Source organism: Halyomorpha halys, unplaced genomic scaffold (assembly GCF_000696795.3).
Source record: "Halyomorpha halys isolate HHAL.00 unplaced genomic scaffold, Hhal_1.1 Scaffold1462.1, whole genome shotgun sequence".
In the NCBI taxonomy this organism is placed as follows: Eukaryota; Metazoa; Arthropoda; class Insecta; order Hemiptera; family Pentatomidae; genus Halyomorpha; species Halyomorpha halys.
Window position 1 is genome coordinate 174,263 of NW_027107297.1, and position 19,876 is coordinate 194,138.

The 19,876-nt window shown below is 32.6% G+C and overlaps 1 protein-coding gene across 2 annotated transcripts in view; it reads right to left on the reverse strand.

Annotated features, from left to right (window-relative positions):
- Positions 1-2,764: 2,764 nt before the first annotated feature.
- The window catches only part of LOC106689763 (uncharacterized), a 22,623-nt gene continuing 5,511 nt past the window's right edge, over positions 2,765-19,876 (reverse strand). For both annotated transcript variants that reach the window (XM_024360800.2, XM_024360801.1), the window contains exons 2-6: positions 15,454-15,564; positions 12,495-12,603; positions 11,893-11,984; positions 9,100-9,244; positions 2,765-2,881 (exon numbers count right to left, since the gene is read on the reverse strand). In XM_024360800.2, the coding sequence (XP_024216568.1) occupies positions 2,781-2,881; positions 9,100-9,244; positions 11,893-11,984; positions 12,495-12,603; positions 15,454-15,537 (531 nt within the window). In that variant the 5' untranslated portion in view covers positions 15,538-15,564 and the 3' untranslated portion in view covers positions 2,765-2,780. The remainder of the gene's footprint in view (positions 2,882-9,099; positions 9,245-11,892; positions 11,985-12,494; positions 12,604-15,453; positions 15,565-19,876) is intronic.

The following is a 19,876-nucleotide window of genomic DNA, read 5'->3' on the forward strand; positions in this document are numbered from 1 at the left end:
GTCACGAGTAATAGAACCGACTGTAAGGGGGGGGGGAGAGATAGCTGTAACATTAACATGGAATTTTACCATTTTTTGTTAAATTTTTATTAATTATATTTGATTTTAACGGATAATTTAGGATTAATAGTTAGTACTAAAATCTTTCTGAGGAGGCCCCTCACCTCCAGATATTTCTAGTACAATTCATATGAAACAGACACATCAAAACAACAAGATAAGTATTTCACCATATACCATCAAGTAACATTGGTAGAAAAAGGTAATCCAGATTTAAAAATAGCACCTTTTTTAGAATTGATATCTCATAAGTAACAAATAAACATAACAGGTAACCTTAAAATACCAAAGGTAGTAAAAGGTATGACCCAACACGAATTACTTTTCCTTTTTCACAGTAATGCACTTATTAATTCACTTTTTCTTTCTGTTTTAGAGGGATCGGAAAAAAAAAAGAAAAAGGTAATATCCAATTTGAATTATGTAACCATCCATAATGCAACCTATTAATTTAATGTTTTATAGGGATCGGAAAAAAAATTCTAAAATGAATAGACAATAATACTGAACTTACATAAATTAATATAAACTATTAACTTTAACGATTGTTTAAGATTGACCATTATTCAAGGAAACGTCTTGTAAGTTCAAACTATTGTAATTATGCACCAATTGTTTAATTTCAAATTACAAACCACAGTTTCATCTTAAAAATGAAAGTGAAAAGTGACAGTAATCGACTACCTCTCAGTAGTACAGGTTGAAAAATCCTCTTCAACAGCTACAGCAATAGTTTATTAAATGTTTTGATAGATTTTTTACAATGGAGTAATAATAAAATTTCGAGAAAAAAAATAAAAAATAAAAATTATAAAATCTGAAATAAAAAGAATTTAATATCAAATAACAGTCTTTTATTTTTATTTATTATTATTATTATTTTTGTAGAAAATCAGAGCTAGAACCAGTACATATTAAGAACATTGTGAATAGGTTCACTCTATTCATAAACAACTAAGAAAATTTTAGGAATATCCTTTAAAAATCTCATTGTCTGTATTATTTTTTTTTAAAGGCTAAAATGAAATAATTTTATTTTTAAGTTTAATTAGTTGGTTGATTAATCTATATCAGTAATTGCTAGTTGTAGATTTTGAGTTGTTCAAATTATTGGGGGAACAGATTTTCTTAACACAAAACCTTTCAAATTGTTACATGAAACACATAATTCACACCAATATAGTTAAAATTACTATCTTTTAAATACCTTGATCAATACATGACAAAACTATTTAATTTAGAAAGGATTCAAGCAGTTCAGTTATAAAATAAAAATTTAATTTTTTCTAAAAAAAATTTATTAATATTTATCAATCAATATCACTCGAATCAATCATAAAAATATAGTTTGGAGAATATATAAGAATTATACAATTAATTTTTTTGATAAATCTCTTATAATAATATCAGCATATATGCATATATATTGATTTTTTTTTTTGTCTCTTTCTTTTGTGGAACAGATATACAGTAATGTCATTTTTTTTTTACATTTTTCATGTCTTAATGGTATAATACAAATTATTGATACATTCACTGTAAGTCGACAAATATTTGCAATATTTTTTTTTTAATAGAAAAAACATATAAACATTCTAAAACAAAAGTACAAATAAAGAAAATATTTATATTATTAACCATCAAACAGATAATCAAACAAAAATAAAGTAAAAAATATAGAAAATCCTTAAATGGTATTATCCTTCTGTTATTTTAGTATATAGACAGTTGAAAGGAAAAACTGCCTTGTCCAGGAGTCATCAACCTTTTCCCACATTTGGGCACGTTTATAGGTCATATATCAGTTGGTAGGCACCTACATTTTTTTAAAATGTTTTTATTCAACATAAATTGGTTTGATATAGTTAATAAGGTAAACCTTAAGAGATGGATGATGCAGAATTACCCAACTCGGTCATACACGATCTGTTTCCGAATACTTGATGATTTCCATCCAAAATGGGTATTTCAAAAGCTAAGATAAGCCGTAATTTAAAAAAGCTTGTCATGTCCAACTTGTATGACTCAGATTAGATCCTCATGACCATCATTCACACTTGGTAAAAAGAAATTTCAGAAATGTCTCACCCTACCTTCTTGAAAAATAAGAAATAATACCATCTCCATATTAACCTTCTGATAGAAAGTTGAATTAAAGTAACATACACTGATGGACCAAAGATTTTATACTAAAATTTAAATAAAAGTTCTTTTGTGCTCAAAAAATTGTAAAAACCGAGTTGACAGTATAAGGCTAATATGTCAAACTAATAGGGTGAGATTAAACATCTTCATAATAGGAAATATTTTCAAGGTAGTAAATCATTTCAGACAGTTTTGTGTTCATAAGAGTAAGTTTCTCTTTCTTGTACTATCACAAGTGGAATGTATTGTAAACAAGAAGTTATTTTTAGGTGTTATCCATTACAGCTTGCTATGTCCTATTTTTGAAAAATAGGAATACATTTATACATTTTTATTTCATGTCAAAACAGCATTTATAGAAATGTCATCTATGACCAACTTTCAATCAGCAATTTCTATAATAAAAAAGAAACACTAATAACTTTCCTTAAGAAGTAACCAAAATTGTGCTAACTAAATGGATTTTTAAGTAAATGGAAACAACAAATTCAAATCTTATAAGTATCTTAAAATTATACATCAATATTTGTTAATCTATAATATTCAATATAGCTGCCAATACTTGTCATTGTTCTTTAATACAATGGTCTGAAGTGATCATTATTCAGCAAACCTCGCTCATCCTGGATTTCACAGTAGAATGAGTAAACGATAAGGTAGCAATAGACTCCAAAAACTGCAACCAATTTAAACATACTTAATAGTTTTTTATTGTGTACATTTTTTCGAATTGAAAAAGGAATATAGATAGAATCAAAAGTTATCCTCACAAATTAAATTAAAACATAGAGTACATGTATTGTTAAAAAAAAAAGTGATTTCAAATGTTTAAACATGATTATTTTGTATACAGTCTAGGGCTGATTTAATAAAATTAAATTATAATCAGAAAATAATTATAAGTAAATCTTAAACCTCTAAATTTAGATAATAATACATTGAAAGTAATTTAAAAGAATGAATGTATTCAGAATAATAAAATACAATAAAATTTGATATTTTGTTTATTTTAGAAAGTTCTAATTACTGAACAAAGAGGAGTGAATGCTCCAGAGCATGCTTATCTGTGTAATGTGGGTTCGATTTCAGACAAGATCTATAATATAGTTTTTTATGCTTCTATAATAATAATACAACTTTAATGACATCACTTTTCATGACAAAAATCTCTTGCGAAGGTACAATGGAGTTCAAAAACGATTATACACAATTATAAAATTAAATAACACACAACACTTATAAAAATATACAGTACAAAATTAAGAAAAGAAAATTAATTATATAGTTTTCAAATACAACATCAATTCTTTAATAAAGCACAAAAATAATTTTAGTGAATTAAAATAGAAAACAAGTGTTATACTTTATAATATTAATCACAAAAATTATGGGATTCAGGCATTCAATTTTTGTCTAATTTTTTTTTCATTTCAATACATTCTAGGGTCAAAGGTCTCATTTTTCAGTATCCCTCATAGCAGCAGTTGTCGTGAAACATCCAAGATGCCATGGCTGTACAGTCACCTGGGATTAATAACACAGCAATATGCAAGCCAGAACCTGGCTGCCAGTACGACAACCGATACCTGATGTTTTGCTGTCCAGCCCTTAGATACCAATGATCGAGCAATAAATATGCTATTTATACCAGCACTACGCATCATCACGAAAGAAGCAGCAAGAAGAAGGCAACATAAGGGAGAAGACATATTAGATAAGACCAAATCGGGAACCTACCTCATTTGTATGTATTAATAAATGTTAATTTTATTAATTTATTAACAACCACTCACAAGAAATTGCCCCTTTGTGGATTAAAATTGGTGTACAAATATACAAGCTTATTAACACAAATATAACAAAGGGCTCCCAATCATAAAATATGTACGAGGCTCCTGAAGTTGTACAAAGGCTAATGAAAAAGTGTTTATAGTTTCTTCTATAAATCAGCACACACATCTGGCCTCTTTCATCAAGCTTGTCACCATTCTGCATTTTATTTCATCTCTTTACCTCATGTATGTTCTTCCTCTACTTCATACCTGATCTGTCAGAGACCATTTGGTAATGCTTTCCAACAAATGCTCAATTTGGTCAGATCCCCAGCCCACCTCCGTGTCAGTATTAGGATTTCCTTACTTAAACTTTTTTCTTTTGCATAATATGTAGGGTCTCCATCTTTTCCCTCCATACTCCTCAAAAGTTTTACTATCTAAGTATCCATGGACATGCCTAAGAATTTTGTCAGAAGAAGGACAAAAGTTAGGAAACTCAGAAACAGATGCTTTATTAAGAAATTAATTCCTTTTATTAGCAGTAATTGAGTAATGGGATGTGTTAGATTTTAGGAGGTTTTAGCGAATAAGGGGATATCAATTTAGCTCCTCAATTTATTCAGTAACTGCATGAAGCCAGAGCATTTCAACCTCGACCATAGGAGAATGCAGGAGTCAGCAGACACAAATATCTCCTATCCGTCTGAGAGTAAAAAGTTCTGAAGTACATTTTTCAATGTTCAGACTAATCATCCATTTATTGAAGTATTGTTCTAGTTCATTAATGTGACTTTGCAAAGTATTTCTAGCTACTACTGCTGTATCATCGATGAACATAGCTATGGAGGCATTTGTGGACTGAATGATGTCCTGAACATAGAAGTTGAACAGAATGGGAGAAAGAACTGAAACCTTGTGGAGTACCGACATGGATTTGTCTGAGGGTAGAATTCATGTCACAAGTCCTTTGGAGTGTCTTCCCGCTTTAGCTTATATAGGAGACCTTGATGCCAGACCTTATGGAATGCTTGTTGGAAGTCCAAGAATGTAACCAGAGTGTGCTATTATAAATTCTGATAGTCTTGCCAGTTGGTGAGAAGTAGAATGACTATATTGGAAACCAAATTGAAAATCTGGAATAATCTCCATACATTGAAAAAAAAGAGGACAGATACTTTTTTTATAGCTGATTCTAGCAATTTTCCAAGAATGGGTAACAAATTGATGGGTTTATAGCTGATGATTAGTTTAGCGTTTTTACCATGCTTGTGAATTAATATAAGTTCAGCTTTTTTCCAGTATCGAGAAAATATCCAGTACACAGGCAACTGTTAAAAATTGACGTTATGAAAACAACAGCTTTCTTACTCACATTAACATTTTAATTGTTTATTGTTGTTAATTTTAATTGGGTAACATTTTAATTGTTATGACTGGGATCAAACCATGTCCAGGACTTTTCTTTATTTTATGTTTTTGGATTTCTTTTGAGGTCGCGAATTTAGGTGGGAGCTGAACTGTTGTGAGAGGGAGGCTTAGATACTCGTCAATTTTATCAGGACTTCTTTCATGGTCTGTACTGGAGAACGTTTTCTCAAATAAATTTGCAAACACTTCAACATATTTAAATGTTGTGCCTTGAACAAATGTCCAGCAGAGTATTTCCGCTAGAATTTGATTTACGTTATCTCCAGTAAATATTCTTACTGTTTATGTCTCCTAAAACTTATGTATGTTCCCTGGTGGTAACAGTTTTCGTCTTGGAGTAATTTTTTATTCAAAGGTTTATAAATTACAGTGACGACGGTAATAAGGGAGTTGAGGTAAACGAACCGAAACAACCTAAATGTTACCTATGTTAGAAATAATATTTTCAGTGAAGCTAATATCGTTTTTGATTATTAAGGTTACACCTGAAGAAGTCGAACAATCTCTGTTTTACGTAAGATTTTGTAACCTGGGATTTTCAATTCCATATTTTGAGATAAATGTGTCTCAATTACGCAGAATATATCGATGAAGTTTGATTTAAAGAAAATTTTGGATTCATTTCTTTGAGAAGATATGCCATGAGCATTTCATTTTTTCATTTTTTGTTTTCTTAATCCTGTACTCATAGACAAAAAATAAAAATTTGACAATCAATGGAATGATATTTGATTTTTAGTAAAGTTCAGTTAGTTAGGAAAGAATTAGTAACCTAGATAAGCTGTTATTTATATTATGGACCATACGTAAAGCAAAATGCCATTAACATGGATAAATGTGTCATTATTTGTGGTAAAAAAGGTTTTATAACTTCGATAACGATCTTAGTTATAAAAGACTATAAATTTTCACCATTTATTTCGTTGTCTTGTTTGAATGTGGATTGAGATTTTGGTTCTTGTTGTTTTATTATTAGGCGAGTAGCATCAGCGTATGAAAATTTCAAATTTACATTAACAAATTCTCAGTTGTACGAGTACTTGGCTCTGAAGGTGAGTTTTTTTTATTTTTTGGTTATATTTACAACCCTTGTAGATAGCTGCAGGCGCAAATTCACAATTTACACAAGAAGTCTTACACACACACTTTCAAATTGACATTGCCGGAGGGAGCCACAGTTGTGGGATTCACAGATGACGTTGCAGTTGTAGTGGCGGCGAAGTACAAGGAAGAAGTTACCCTCATCGCTAACCAGGCTGTTGCTACGGTCGGAGGTTGGCTGTCTTCGATAGGCCTGCAACTTGCAGACAAGACCGAGGTTTTCCTAGTAACTAGCAGGAAGCAGACTGAGTCTATCACTGTCATGGTTGGTAGGCACAAAATTCGTTCTCAGCCTTGCTTAAAATACCTAGGAGTCATGATCGATGCACATCTCTGCTTTAATGTTCACACGGAGTATATTAGCGCCAAATCTGCTAAAGTAGCATCCTTTTTATCACGCCTTATGCCAAACGTCAGAGATCCCAAAGAAAGTAGCCAAAGGCTTCTTGCTATTGTTGTCCCCTCCATTATGTTATATGCAGCCTCAATTTGGAAAGAAGCAACGATTACCATATCATACAGGAGACAGATTGATTCAGTTTATCGCAGAGTTTGTTTAAGGACAGTTAGCGCTTTTCGAACTGTTTCCAACGAAGCGGTGTGCGTGATAGCACGAATGCCACCTGTGGAACTCCTTGTTGAAGAAAGAAGCAGGCACTATGGACAACGCTTACACGTTTCCAGAGAAGAACAGTGAAAAATAACCATTTATTAGTGGCAGCAGCGTTGGGAGGCTGCAGATTCCGGGAGGTGGACTCACAGGTTAATACCAGAAGTTGGCACGTGGTATGGTCTCCAGCATGGTGAGGTGGATTTTTACATAACCCAAATGTTGACTGGACATGGATGCTTTAGAGCCTACCAATACCGCTTAAAACTGGACAACACCCCAGGATGTCAGACTGTCGAGGAAACCGCAGAGCACGTGTTTTTCACTTGCATTCGCTTTGCAGCAGAAAGAAATGAATTGGAGAGAGTGTGTGGCAGACACATCACTCCAGAAAACGTGGCGAGCTATATGCTCCTTTCAAACGAGCATTGGAACGCAGTGAAGAGATTCACCACAGTCGCCCTCAAGAGGTTGAGAGAGAAGTCATTAGTAGCATGGAAACGTAAAAACCATGCGAAGTAAGTGAGGCGTCACTCAGCCATTTCCCTCCATGAAGTAATGCCTAGTGGCGGTCCCGTGGAGAGGAATGAAAAGGTGTAGGGCGGTGGTTTTAGTGGGTAAAAATCCCACACACGGATAGGTACGGTTCTATCCATGTCTTTTGAAGATTTCCACCGACCCTCAGGAAAAAAAAACACACACGCATTCGTGTCCATGACAACCTTCAAAACATCTACAACAGGTTCTATCACCCATAAGATCCTAGGTTTTCATGAACACTTTCCTTGTCTTTAGTTCTAGTATGCCAGAATATAACAAGGCAAAATATTTTGTACCCAATTCACCTTCTCCTTTTTTATTTAAGTTCTTCTCCAGTTAGTCTGTTATATTTAATTTTTTTTTTTTTTTATTTAACAATCTAGATCAAGTTTAATATTTCCCAGGTTAGAGATCTTATGATCTATTATTTTTATAAGGCACAATTCCTCAAGTACTGCCATATTACAGAGTTACTTGCTATAATGTGGAGTTCAGAATATACAAATAATCAGTCTGAATATACTAAACTTATTTGGTACAGTCTTATCCTTTCACACAAGAAATCAAATAAGTTCTAGAAATATAAATAAAGAAATGCATGAGTATGGTAGGTGAGTACAAATATAAAGAGATCAGTGGGCTTTCTTCACTTATTACATTCTGATTCTATTCTCAGATTATAGGAATCAAATTTAATGATTTTAGGTCCATTAGTTTATAACTGAATTATCAATATTAATAAATAATATTGTGTCATTTTAGGACATCCACAACTCATAATTGTGCTATGCAATGAAAGATACTGATAAATATCAAAAGATGTTCTGTCTGTATTATATACCTTTAAATACTGAGTATTTTTAAACATGGATATTTTTTTTAATTTTTGTTTTTTAGTTGTGAACTGAGAACAGTTTCTGTGATGTAATGTACAGCACTATAAACTACAAACCAAGAAGATACAGGACTAATTTTTCCTATGCCAGAGAATATTTTCTCTCTAATCAAACAAGGTTTTGTGAGGATAGCTGAGTAGAAACTTATATAAATCTGAGGCTGTTGGTTTGAAAAAATTAAAATTATGATTATAAGAAATGACAAATTTCTGACCACCTTAATCTCAAAATGCCAAATACCACCATGATGGGGACTGATTTGGTAGGTGTTGTTTCTATGGTAAGAAGTCATATTCAAACTGACAATCTGAGAGCACTACAGTAAATATCAAGTTGTATGTTGAACAGAATATATTAAAAAAATAATCAATTTGTATTTTTATGATTTGAAACACCTAATAAATATTAATTCTAAGGCAGATCTCAAATCCAAAAGATCTTTCACATAATAGAGGGAAAAAATTGATTATAGAATTGGGTTATTTTAAGGCTTCTATAATAGATATACTCATATATTAGTATGTAAGAAGGTTTTAGCTCCAACCTGTAAGCATGTTGCTGACAGCGGAAATGAGGAACCATTCCAAATCAGCCATAGATGAGATGATAGAAAGAGCTCCCAAAATCAAACTAATAAAAAGTCCAATTCCTGACATAATAAGCCAAGGCAGAATGAGGCGGTGATTTCTCTGTAAAAGTAATTGACACAAATATTACAAACTGAAAGAAAAATTATTTACAGTTTTGAATCAATAGATAAATAAAGTATTTTGATAATATTAAAGCAAAAAGCAACACTCTAGAACAAAATTTTCCAATTTTATATCCCTTTATATTCTATATAAGAACTAAACACAAATCTTTCAAATGCTGATGATTCAGTAATAGAGGAAAGATCAGTGGTTGATGTTAAAGCAGATTATGAGATACTCAAAGAAGAAGCACTCATAGTGGGTTTAGAGGTTCATGAAGTATATATCAATGTCATGAAAATATTAGGAAAAATGTGCCAAGGAGTTAGGAACTATACCTTCTTATGTGTTCCTAGTTTACAATAGTTGGCCTCTTGAATAAATGAAAAATAAGTAAAAGTGAGGATAGCATCAGCTATCAGATATGACAAGGCATATTTTTTATTCTCCTATGTTTTAAGAAAATTACCCAATCCGAGCATCATTCTAATGCTGTATACAAAATAATAATAACATAAGGAACATTAAATCACTTTAAAAGAAAAATTCTGAAGAAAATATTAGTGGAGAGAAGTATTAATTTAGATCAGAAAAAACAAGGAAATTTATGCTACAATGTAAATCTAAGGCATACTACTACAGAGCTTTATTTAAAAGCATTGAATATTGTAGCTGGATTATTCATGTAGGATGGATAAGGAGAGGACAATTAAGAAACTATATTATGGTAAATAGTATTAGACTTCGTGGAATACCAAGAACCATAAAGAAGACAGTATCTCACACTGTCAACACTCAAGCTGGTAATTTAGAAGAAGAAATGCATATCAGCCAAAGATAAGCTTTAAACACTTTATCTGAAAAAATGTTATAAACTCACTTCTATTTGGTTCCAGAGGCTACATCTAATTCACTAATGCTTTCCATAAATTTCATATGTGGCTTAACATCCTTTACAAGGTGCTGACATAGACCTATTGCTATTAATTTATTAATTCATAGCTGTATCATTGTAATCATATATGTTTTGTGTTGTAGTTATCTCATATTATGTTTTGGTTATTTTTGAAATTTGAAATGATCTTTATACTAATGTTTGTGAAACAAAGCCGTATTCTGAGTGAGTCATTTTTTTATTACACCTGCCAAGTAAGTTTCTATTATGTTAGTACTTTGGATAATGAGATGTATGGTGGTCATTCAAAAGTAGTTAAATTATAATTTCAAGAACTAAAAGAAATTTAGAGTTTCTTTTTATTGAAGTATTAAACTTTGGAAAGATATTTTAGAGATCATGGGAATCAATCTTATTTCTCTATGGTTTAGGATCAGAATCACTAACCACTACACCATTAATCAACAACCTATGACCCATGTGAAAATTTCTGTTGGCCTAATATGGCAAGTTTTTCAAACTGGTTAAAATGGCTACCGTATATTTTTAGGTTTATTGCCAATAACTCCTAAAGTATTACAAGTAGCTAAAATATCACTGTAAACTACTGTATAATGCATTTAACAAGCATCAATTTGAGCCCTCATAGAGTTCATTACATTCAATAATTCTTAAGAAACAATTTTTCCTATACCAATATTTTTTTCCAAACAACGAAAATTTTTCATTTTGTGAATATTGGTAAATATCATGAAACCTACTATTCTTAGGTAGATTTAAACTATTTTATGGTGCATTTAACAAGCTTAAAATTGACCTGTTGAAGATATATCTGTATGTCAAACAGTTTCTGAGATATAGAACTTTTCTCAACATATTTAGTTTTCATGGTATATTGTATAATATCAAAATCGTATGAAAATATATATAACCTGTGCTGAAGGAGTAAAAGTACCTAATATTAATCATATTCCACCAAATAATGATTGATAAATAATAACTCATTAATAATGAACTTGTTTGGAAAAAATATTGGTGACTAAAAAACATTATCTCGGAAGCTATTGAACTTAAAGAGCTCTATTAGGGCTCAATTTGAAGGTCATTAAATTCACCATAAAGTAGTTCATAATGATTATTTCCCTAAAAATTTTCTCGATATTTGCCAATATACATCCATGTAATAGAGTCCTTCATTTTTTTAGTTAGTTTTCAAGATATTGAGTAGTCAAAATTTTAGTTTCTTCTATAATAAAATGATGAGAGGTGCGCTCTGGAAATAGTTCCATACCTTTTCAATGACATTTATTGTTCCTGTTGATTATTCCAAGTAAAATCAGTTTTTTAGTAACCGTGTTTTATGACGGAATTATTTTATTTTATTTGTAATACATTTAACTAACCTTAAATATCAAACATTAATTAATTAAATAAAGAACTAATTTACCTATATCTTGAATGGAATTGTATCAGACAGAAACTGTTTGTTTTTACTCCATACTATTTTGCTAATCCTATTCTATCCTGGACTAATATAAAATATTATATTTTGAGTTTATAAAGCCCAATGAAGTAGAAGAAAGTATTTTAGACCTACATTACTTTGAACATTTTAAGAGAGGAAAAAAAAGGAAGGAAAGGAGAGCAACAAACATGTTGCAGATGTTGTAACTAAGTTCTATAATATTCTAAGAAAATTATAAAAATCATAGCATTAAGATATTGTAACTTAGCAAACAAAATTTTATACCTTATATATTCCGATTACCAGCATAGTGGCAAAAAGGAGACTAATTGATAAAAGTCCAAATGCGAGTGAAAAGAGAATGTGCATCCATAACACTAAAAAAGAAATATTTATTATTATTATTATAAGTAATTATTCCAAAACCAAAATAATTAGTAATAAAATGTAGGTTCAAATTATCATTTATGTTAAAAAAAACAAAAAACTAGTAATAGAATTGGGATTTGCAAATTACATTAAAAAGTTTAAAATATCTCGTATAGAATATAGAACCTCTCAAAAGAGCATTAAAAAAAATAGAACCAAACATTGAAATTCTTGGTAATATAATTTAGTATGTGACATAATAGTTGTTTATAAAATTATAAATGTGAAAATATAGAACTCTGCACAATATAAATCAGTTAAAATCTGTAAATAGGATGTTTTAATCTGAGAATATCATTAATTAATGGATAACAATGATTATAATATAAGAAAAAAAGTATGATTTTTTTTCTGAGTAGTCAAGCAACTAGTGATAGACGATTTGAAGGGATTCCATTTCAAACGGTATTATAGTTATACATAATTTCATATTGTAAAAATAAATTTGTATCAATTACTAAGAAACTCCTTGTTATCAGGATATTCTTCATTTATTTTTTTCTCAATCTCTTCTTTGAAGGTGACATAAATGCAGGATTCAGCAACAAGTTGGAGTGTAATTCCGATCTATGACAAAAAAAACATAAGAAGAATTTATAAAAAATATGCTCAATTTATCTTATCTATTACAAACTCATCAAAAATAACTAATGTAAAATATGGTTATGATAAAACTATCAAATCCCTTCTCACCCCTCATGGCACCTATAGGTGGTTATCCTCCTGTTATTGATGCTGGGCAAAGGAGTGGATCCACAAGGATGAGAAACCTCCTCACAACCTTGGCAGAGGGTAGGTCATCAAAAGTATACGAATTTACTGAACAATGATGCAACTAATGCACATCAGTCTATACTACTACTCTCCAGTGTTTGGAATGATGCAACATGGTGAGAGAGATAAGGATATCAATGTTATTCGAATACAAAAATCTTCCTCAATGAAAGTCCGAAAGTAGTTGGAATTATTGGGTTTGACATTAATATTTTAACAATTAATCCCTGATACTGCATTGTATATAAAAGAAACTCAAAACTGCTGTCTCTTTGGCAATGTTGTTGCAGAGATCTTGCAGCAGCACAATTCACCTCGCAAGGATGCATCATGAACAGACATCATAGTTCTTTCTGTATACTTGCCTTATGAGGAAAAAACTCTTACTGAAGAACTGATAAACACAATATGGACTGTAGAGGACGTATAATATTAGCAGCTCTTGATGTAAATCAATAGCTCAAGATATGTATGGGACTGCACAATCAACAAATCAAGAGGCAAGTCAATTTTAAGTTATTATTAACAATGTTCAAGATAATCAAAACTTACAATTAATTACATAATATCAAAATTACTGGCATGTGGAGTGTTTAAATCCATCATTGATGGATGCTGTGATGAATTCATTGGATGAAATCCAGAAAAATCATCTTATGAATATCACAAATCACTCAAACTGATATGATTTACACCCTTTCAAATCAAAACATTTGAGAAATTGAAAAAACACAGTTGATAGTTATACTCAAGAACAAGCAATAAAATAAATTTGCACACCAAGAAGACAAGTCCTAAAAGGATGCACTACATAACTGAGAATTCATAAATATTTTTTTTATTACCCTATTACTAGTCATAGGGGGAGGGAGGGTTATCTACAGGTTTCCTCATTTTTATAACCATGGTGGGTTGTCAAGTTTTCATTTCATGGGAATGGCACAAAAATAACAGTCGACCCCGGCCGGGTTCGACCTGGCGCTGCTGCAGTCACGACCCAGTCAAAGTTGGCACTTCAACTCGCACCGTTACAACGGGGCCCTGAAGTTCACTAATCTATGACTTCTTTACAATGGAGGGGACAGGGATAAGTAGCTCTGTAAGCCCTATAGATATAGACCCATATTTCTACTCTGTATAACGAGCGAAATCCCGGAGCACCTAATCATGACTAATTCAGCACCAGTTGTTACTAAAGCAAATCACCTACAGTAATAATGATCCACGAAAGGCAAGGGAACCGCTGACGTTCTGTTAAAAGTGCGTGTAGACGTTGAATAGAGGGGAGTTATGATGCCCAGGAACTTAAAATGACTCAGAGAAGAGCATATTTTGGCAATCCAGCGGTCGGCTTTGCTTCGAGTCGCCAAGGCATACCAGAGAGAAGGGTACTTCTTGACCTCCTGCGGAAAGACATTTTGAAGTATAAGTTCAAGAGAAGGGGCTCAGCAACCAGCGTGCCACAGGCGAATTGAAAACCTATATTATGGAAGTTTATTAGAGAGCAATTTTTGAGTGATTTGTTTTGAATATTTTTTCTATTTCTTACGGTGCCAGTATACTTCATTTTTACATCCATGATTTCCTTGATAGGAAAAAAAAAAAGATTTTACCATTATATCAATTATCTAGATCTAAATGGCATTGGCATTTGGTGTGGAGAAAACTGAATTTATTAATTATTAAAGGATGGATTTTTCTATCTTTTGTAGGTCAATACCATTCAGTATTACATCGTTTAGTAAGTCACAAGCACTTGAAAGGTAATAATCTAGGACGTTGCATAGCACCAACACAACTAAAGAAGCCGCTAAGATATGATCTTGAGAAGCAATGCGACAGTCACAAGTGGCTCATGCCTCATCCCAACTGTACCAGGTTACTCTTCGTTATTGTTGAATGCGGACACAAATGGACACAAACGCTTAGATGCAACCTTCCAACGACTGTTGCAAAACCGTTGCAAGCGGTTTATCTCAACAATCGATATATTCTCAGTTTGCCACCGAGCAACATATACACAATAAAAAATGAATTTTTAAATCACACTTTAACAGTTATGCCCTAAAAACATTCTGTAATAGGCAGCTAAAACTTCAGACGTACACAATTTTGCGTAGAAAACTGTGATCAACGAGAATTTCAACATCGCATTGACCACATATATTATGAAGAAGCAAATATTTTCAGAAACTAAAGACAATTGCAATTCATACAAAAAATAATAGATTATTAAAGGAATTAACTATAAATTAGTTTATACAAAAAATTATCTAAAGTGTCTCATATCAATATGAAATTCATAAAATATAACCGAACAAAATATTTGCATTATTTGTGAGTATAGCAATTATTATTTACAATTACAGGCTTAGGATTTAAACATTATATGTCATAAATTCTAGGAAATTGCGATTTTTTATTAGCACTAGAATTAATAATTGAAATATTCCTTATTTACATTGGAAGATTAATAGTTGACGATGTGTAATAGATTGTTAAAAGATATTCCGGATGGCGGCCAAAAATGGTACAAAATAGTAAAACAAAATTTTACTATTTTGTACCTTTATTGGCCACCATCCGAATTATCTTCCTACAATTCATTTAGTTACGATATTACAAAATAATTTTATTACTTACTAAACTCCACCAAGCTATAAACAACGATGCTGCTTCAAGTGAACAGCCACAAAAGGCTTTTCTAAATCTTGGAAGCAAACTCATGGTTGAAGAAAGTCACAAATCAGGAAACTGTTACAACAAAAAAATAAAAAGTGTTATTGTAAGAAAAATAATAATTGCTATGCACTTTATACTTAATTGATTAGTATCTTTGAAGATGGTTTTATGTGTTTACCATATAATATTTAAAGTCATAAATCAATCTAAAAGTAAGACAGTACATAAGGTGATGGTGAAACCTACAGAACAGTAAGCAGGTAATAATGAGATTATTTTTGATTAGCTGTTGTTTTATAATACTTGTAAATTTGTCTTGTTTTATTTATCAAATTCACAAACCTGGTTACCTTTTTTAACAGCCTACAGCTTCCTCAGACAGGATATTATCATTGACACTGCAATAACAGAAAACATTTATAAGCCCTCAAAATGTGAAAACGGTCGCTTCAAATGAATGACAAGTAGCAACCTGTAAGTAGACCAACGTTGTTGCAACACGTATCCAGTCATGGTTGAAACAGCAGTACGACGCAATAAACAATTCTCATTTATTCCAGTGTTTCATTATAATTAGTAAACGTTCAAAATATCGATGTTTCTAAACAGTGTATCTTTACTCAATTCAGTTTAACACATACTTCTGGAAGGGAAGTGACTTTTCATTAATAATCTACACTATAATTATAGAACTAATTGCTCGTTAGACACATAGATGGAATCTGAATTGTAACAATTTTTAGCTTGCTAACTATCGACTTCCACTCGGCCTACGTCCATGTACTTATCTCTCACAGATCGCTCTAACCATTCTATTTTAATTCATCCCATTGCATTTACTTGGTCTTGTCCGATCCCCACTGAGTTTGAGTATCTCTCAATATTTTTCCGCGCACCTTTGATATATTTTTGCAGTTTTCTCTTCTTCTAGTTGATTTTCTTTTTCTTTTTTTTATTTCAAAGGAGTGCTTGTCCATAGAAGATGAACGGTTACTTCTTATATCGTAGCTTCTTTCAACCCTAATAACTATCAACTCCTTTTTCATATTTCTTGCGATCGTGAGTACTCAGGTATAAATTTTAAATCTTGGATCGGCCATAGTGTATGAGAAGAAACTCGAACAGCTTACTGATCAGTCCAATAGATAATATTAAAATGGGTGAGAGCGAATTAGTTGAATACGACATTTTTCCCCTTTTTCAACTCATTCAGTAGACTATATCCAGCCAAAATCAACTAAAATGATGATGCAGGATTCCCAGTGAGTCCAGAATAATGGTTTCTGCCAGGCGCTGAGGTTCCTCTCAACACCCAGACCCTTCCAAAAATTACTTATTGTAAGAGGGATGGTTCCTCTACATTAGAACCAAAGCCCTTTCACCGAAAAGATCTTTCGCCTAATTCCTCGGTATACTTTTCCATTAAATAAGGGAATAAACTATTAATGCTTCCTTTTCAGTTGAACTAAATACTAAAATGTCAACAAACCTTATAGAGCCCTCTGTATCTACTCAATACACCTCTTGGAAACTCGTATTTGTTTTTTTCTTCAGCAGTTTGGATTCAGCATTTTCTTCTCTATATTATTATGCCGGTGATTGATAAGGAGCATATTGTTAGGCCATTTTCACAATTCATGAGCTAAGGTTTCTGATTCTCGCCCACACATGTGGCATAGGGGGCCAATATTTCCGTTCGCGAGGCCATCTTAGTCCTAATTATAATTATGAGGGCTGCCAGAAAGTGACAGACGTTTCGGCCTATCGTGGCGATGGGTGGGGGTAGAGCCACCATCTTGGTGTCCGAACGTTCCTACATTCAGTACGTATCCAGCTGTTGTAGCGTGAGGCCTGTGCGTTCCTCACTTTGCTCTCTGTGAGTCGTTAAAATGTGCTCTGAAATAGAAAATCCCGCCACTTGTGATTCGGTTTTTGTTGGCTCGAAACAACAGGGGAATTAAAATTTGTCGTCAGCTTTGTGATGTTTACGGGTAGAGGATAATGAGTGAAAGCCGAGTGAGGCAATGGTGCATTGATTTTAAATATGGCCGAACCAGTGTTCACGACGAGGACCGCAGTGGTAGGCCTTGCCTTGTGACTGATGACCTGACAATACAAATCAATGTCAAAATTCGTGAAAACCGTCGTTTCACGATTACAGAACTGTCGGAACATTTTCCCCTAATTTCACAGAGTTTGGTGCATCAAATTGTGGTGGAGAAGCTTAGTTTCTATAAATTCCGAACATTCTAACAGAAGACCATAAGAAACAGCGGCTGGCTGCAGCACTGACCTTTTTCCAAGAATACAGCACATATGGTAAGGCAGTTCTGGATCGTATCGTGACCGGGTACGAGACTTGTGTGAAGCATCTCAATTGAAAAACAAAACAGTAGTCAATGGAATGGGCGCAAACACATTCTCCCAAGAAACCACGAGTTCCCAAGTGTTTGCAAACTCTATCAGCAAGAAAGGTCATGGCTACTGTGTTTTGGGACTCTAAGGGAGTGCTTCTCGTTAGTTTTCTGAAACGTGGAGCAATAATCAACTCAGAAACGTATTGTGAAACAGTAAGAAAGTTACGGCACCATACGAAATAAGCGTCGGGGAAAACTTAGCACCAAGGTGTTGTTTTTTCGCGACAACGCACGTCCACACACGGCCAATCGTGCCCGGGCACTCTTGGATGATTTTAGATGGGAGGTGTTTGACCATCCACCATACAGCGCGGATTTGGTGCCGAGCGATTACCACCTCTTTCTAGCGATGAAAAAATGGCTCGATAAGGAACGCTTTGAAACTGAGACGCCGAACTGCATGCCGATGTAAACCAGAGGTTGAAATCGTAAGCGGCAGATTTATACAGAGAGGATATTCAAAAACTTGTGCCACGGTATGATGAATGTCTCAATTTGAATGGTGATTATGTAGAAAAGTAGCTTAAGAGTGTACCTTCCAAATTTATATAATAAACTTTGAGTTTTTCAATTTGTGAATTGTTTATTTCAGAACGTGTGTTACTTTCTGGTCAGCCCTCATATTTTATTTGAACTGAGAGTGTTAGCCACGACAAGACCATGATTCTGGCAACCAGCCTGACCATAAATTAAAATTATTTTTCTTACGTTACTTAAAATGAGGTCAATCAAATCCCAGCCTGTAGTACGTGTGTTCCCAGTTAATGCTACGTTGCTCTGTTTGCACATTGGTCTAGGTCTTTCTGACAGCAGAAAGTATTCTTGGATTAGTCAAGTGTGTCCGATTCGTAAAATAGTTCTATTTCTAGTCGTCTGCTTTTTCAAATTTATGACTTCCATGGAAGTACAGTATATTTAATCTCTCTTAATCTGTATTATTTTGTGTTGGTTCAAGTTGTCTCCCATATATTTAATAATTGTATTGTCATCAAAGCATAAAGGTTTTTTTAGGGGAAATTTCAGCGGTCAGATGGCCGGGATCAATGATGCAACTTTTGTCAATTGGTAGTCTTTATAATTGCTCGGGATGTCTTTATATCCTGATATCCAGATGAACAAAACTGTGTGATTAGTCAAATTTAACATCTATTATCGCTGCGGCTCCAGCGACACAATCGCTTTTGGAACTAGGGTGTACATGAGAGAATGTCCTGAGCATCCATCCATAAATTTGTAAAATTATTGTTTTGTGATGCTATTATGTCTTGAGTGGTGATAAAATCTGTAACATATAGTGATGTTATAAATGTATCATTGTGGGATATTTAAGTACGATTGTTGAAAATTTTTCAGTAATATGTATTTAGTTTAAGTTCAATGAGCAATAGTTTAAATCGTTCATTGAAAGGTTTAGGTGATCTCTTTTTCGTATAATATTTGTCAAATAATGGATTTTTGTCTGCTATAATAGAACATTTTGACCTTTGTCTATCTTACTTGTTCAATTGTTAACCGAATATTGGCAGGATGTATTCAGTCCAATAATGTTGGTGCTGTGGGTTTGGTGGAAGAATACGCTGTACTTCCAAAATCCAAAAGTGAACGCGCATAAACTATAACAAAATATTAAGGTTTTCCTACCAGCACCCCTACTATTGGGGACTTTTAAAAGATTAGGTGCTTTCAAAAATTTTGTCAAACAGATATTTATTGTAAGGGGTCCAGGAGAGTTTTTAGTAAATTATCATTCCTAAAAATTTAATATAGTTGATGGTTTTAATATTAAATTTAATATAGGTGATGGTTTTAATATATTTTTTTTTTTTATTATTTATTTATTGTAATTTACAACTGTACAAAATAATACAACAGGTAAATATGTAGTATGTTTCATATACACTTGAAAATCTTGGGAAGGAACCACCCATTGGTGGTACTTCAAACATTAATTTAAACTAGAAGGTCCC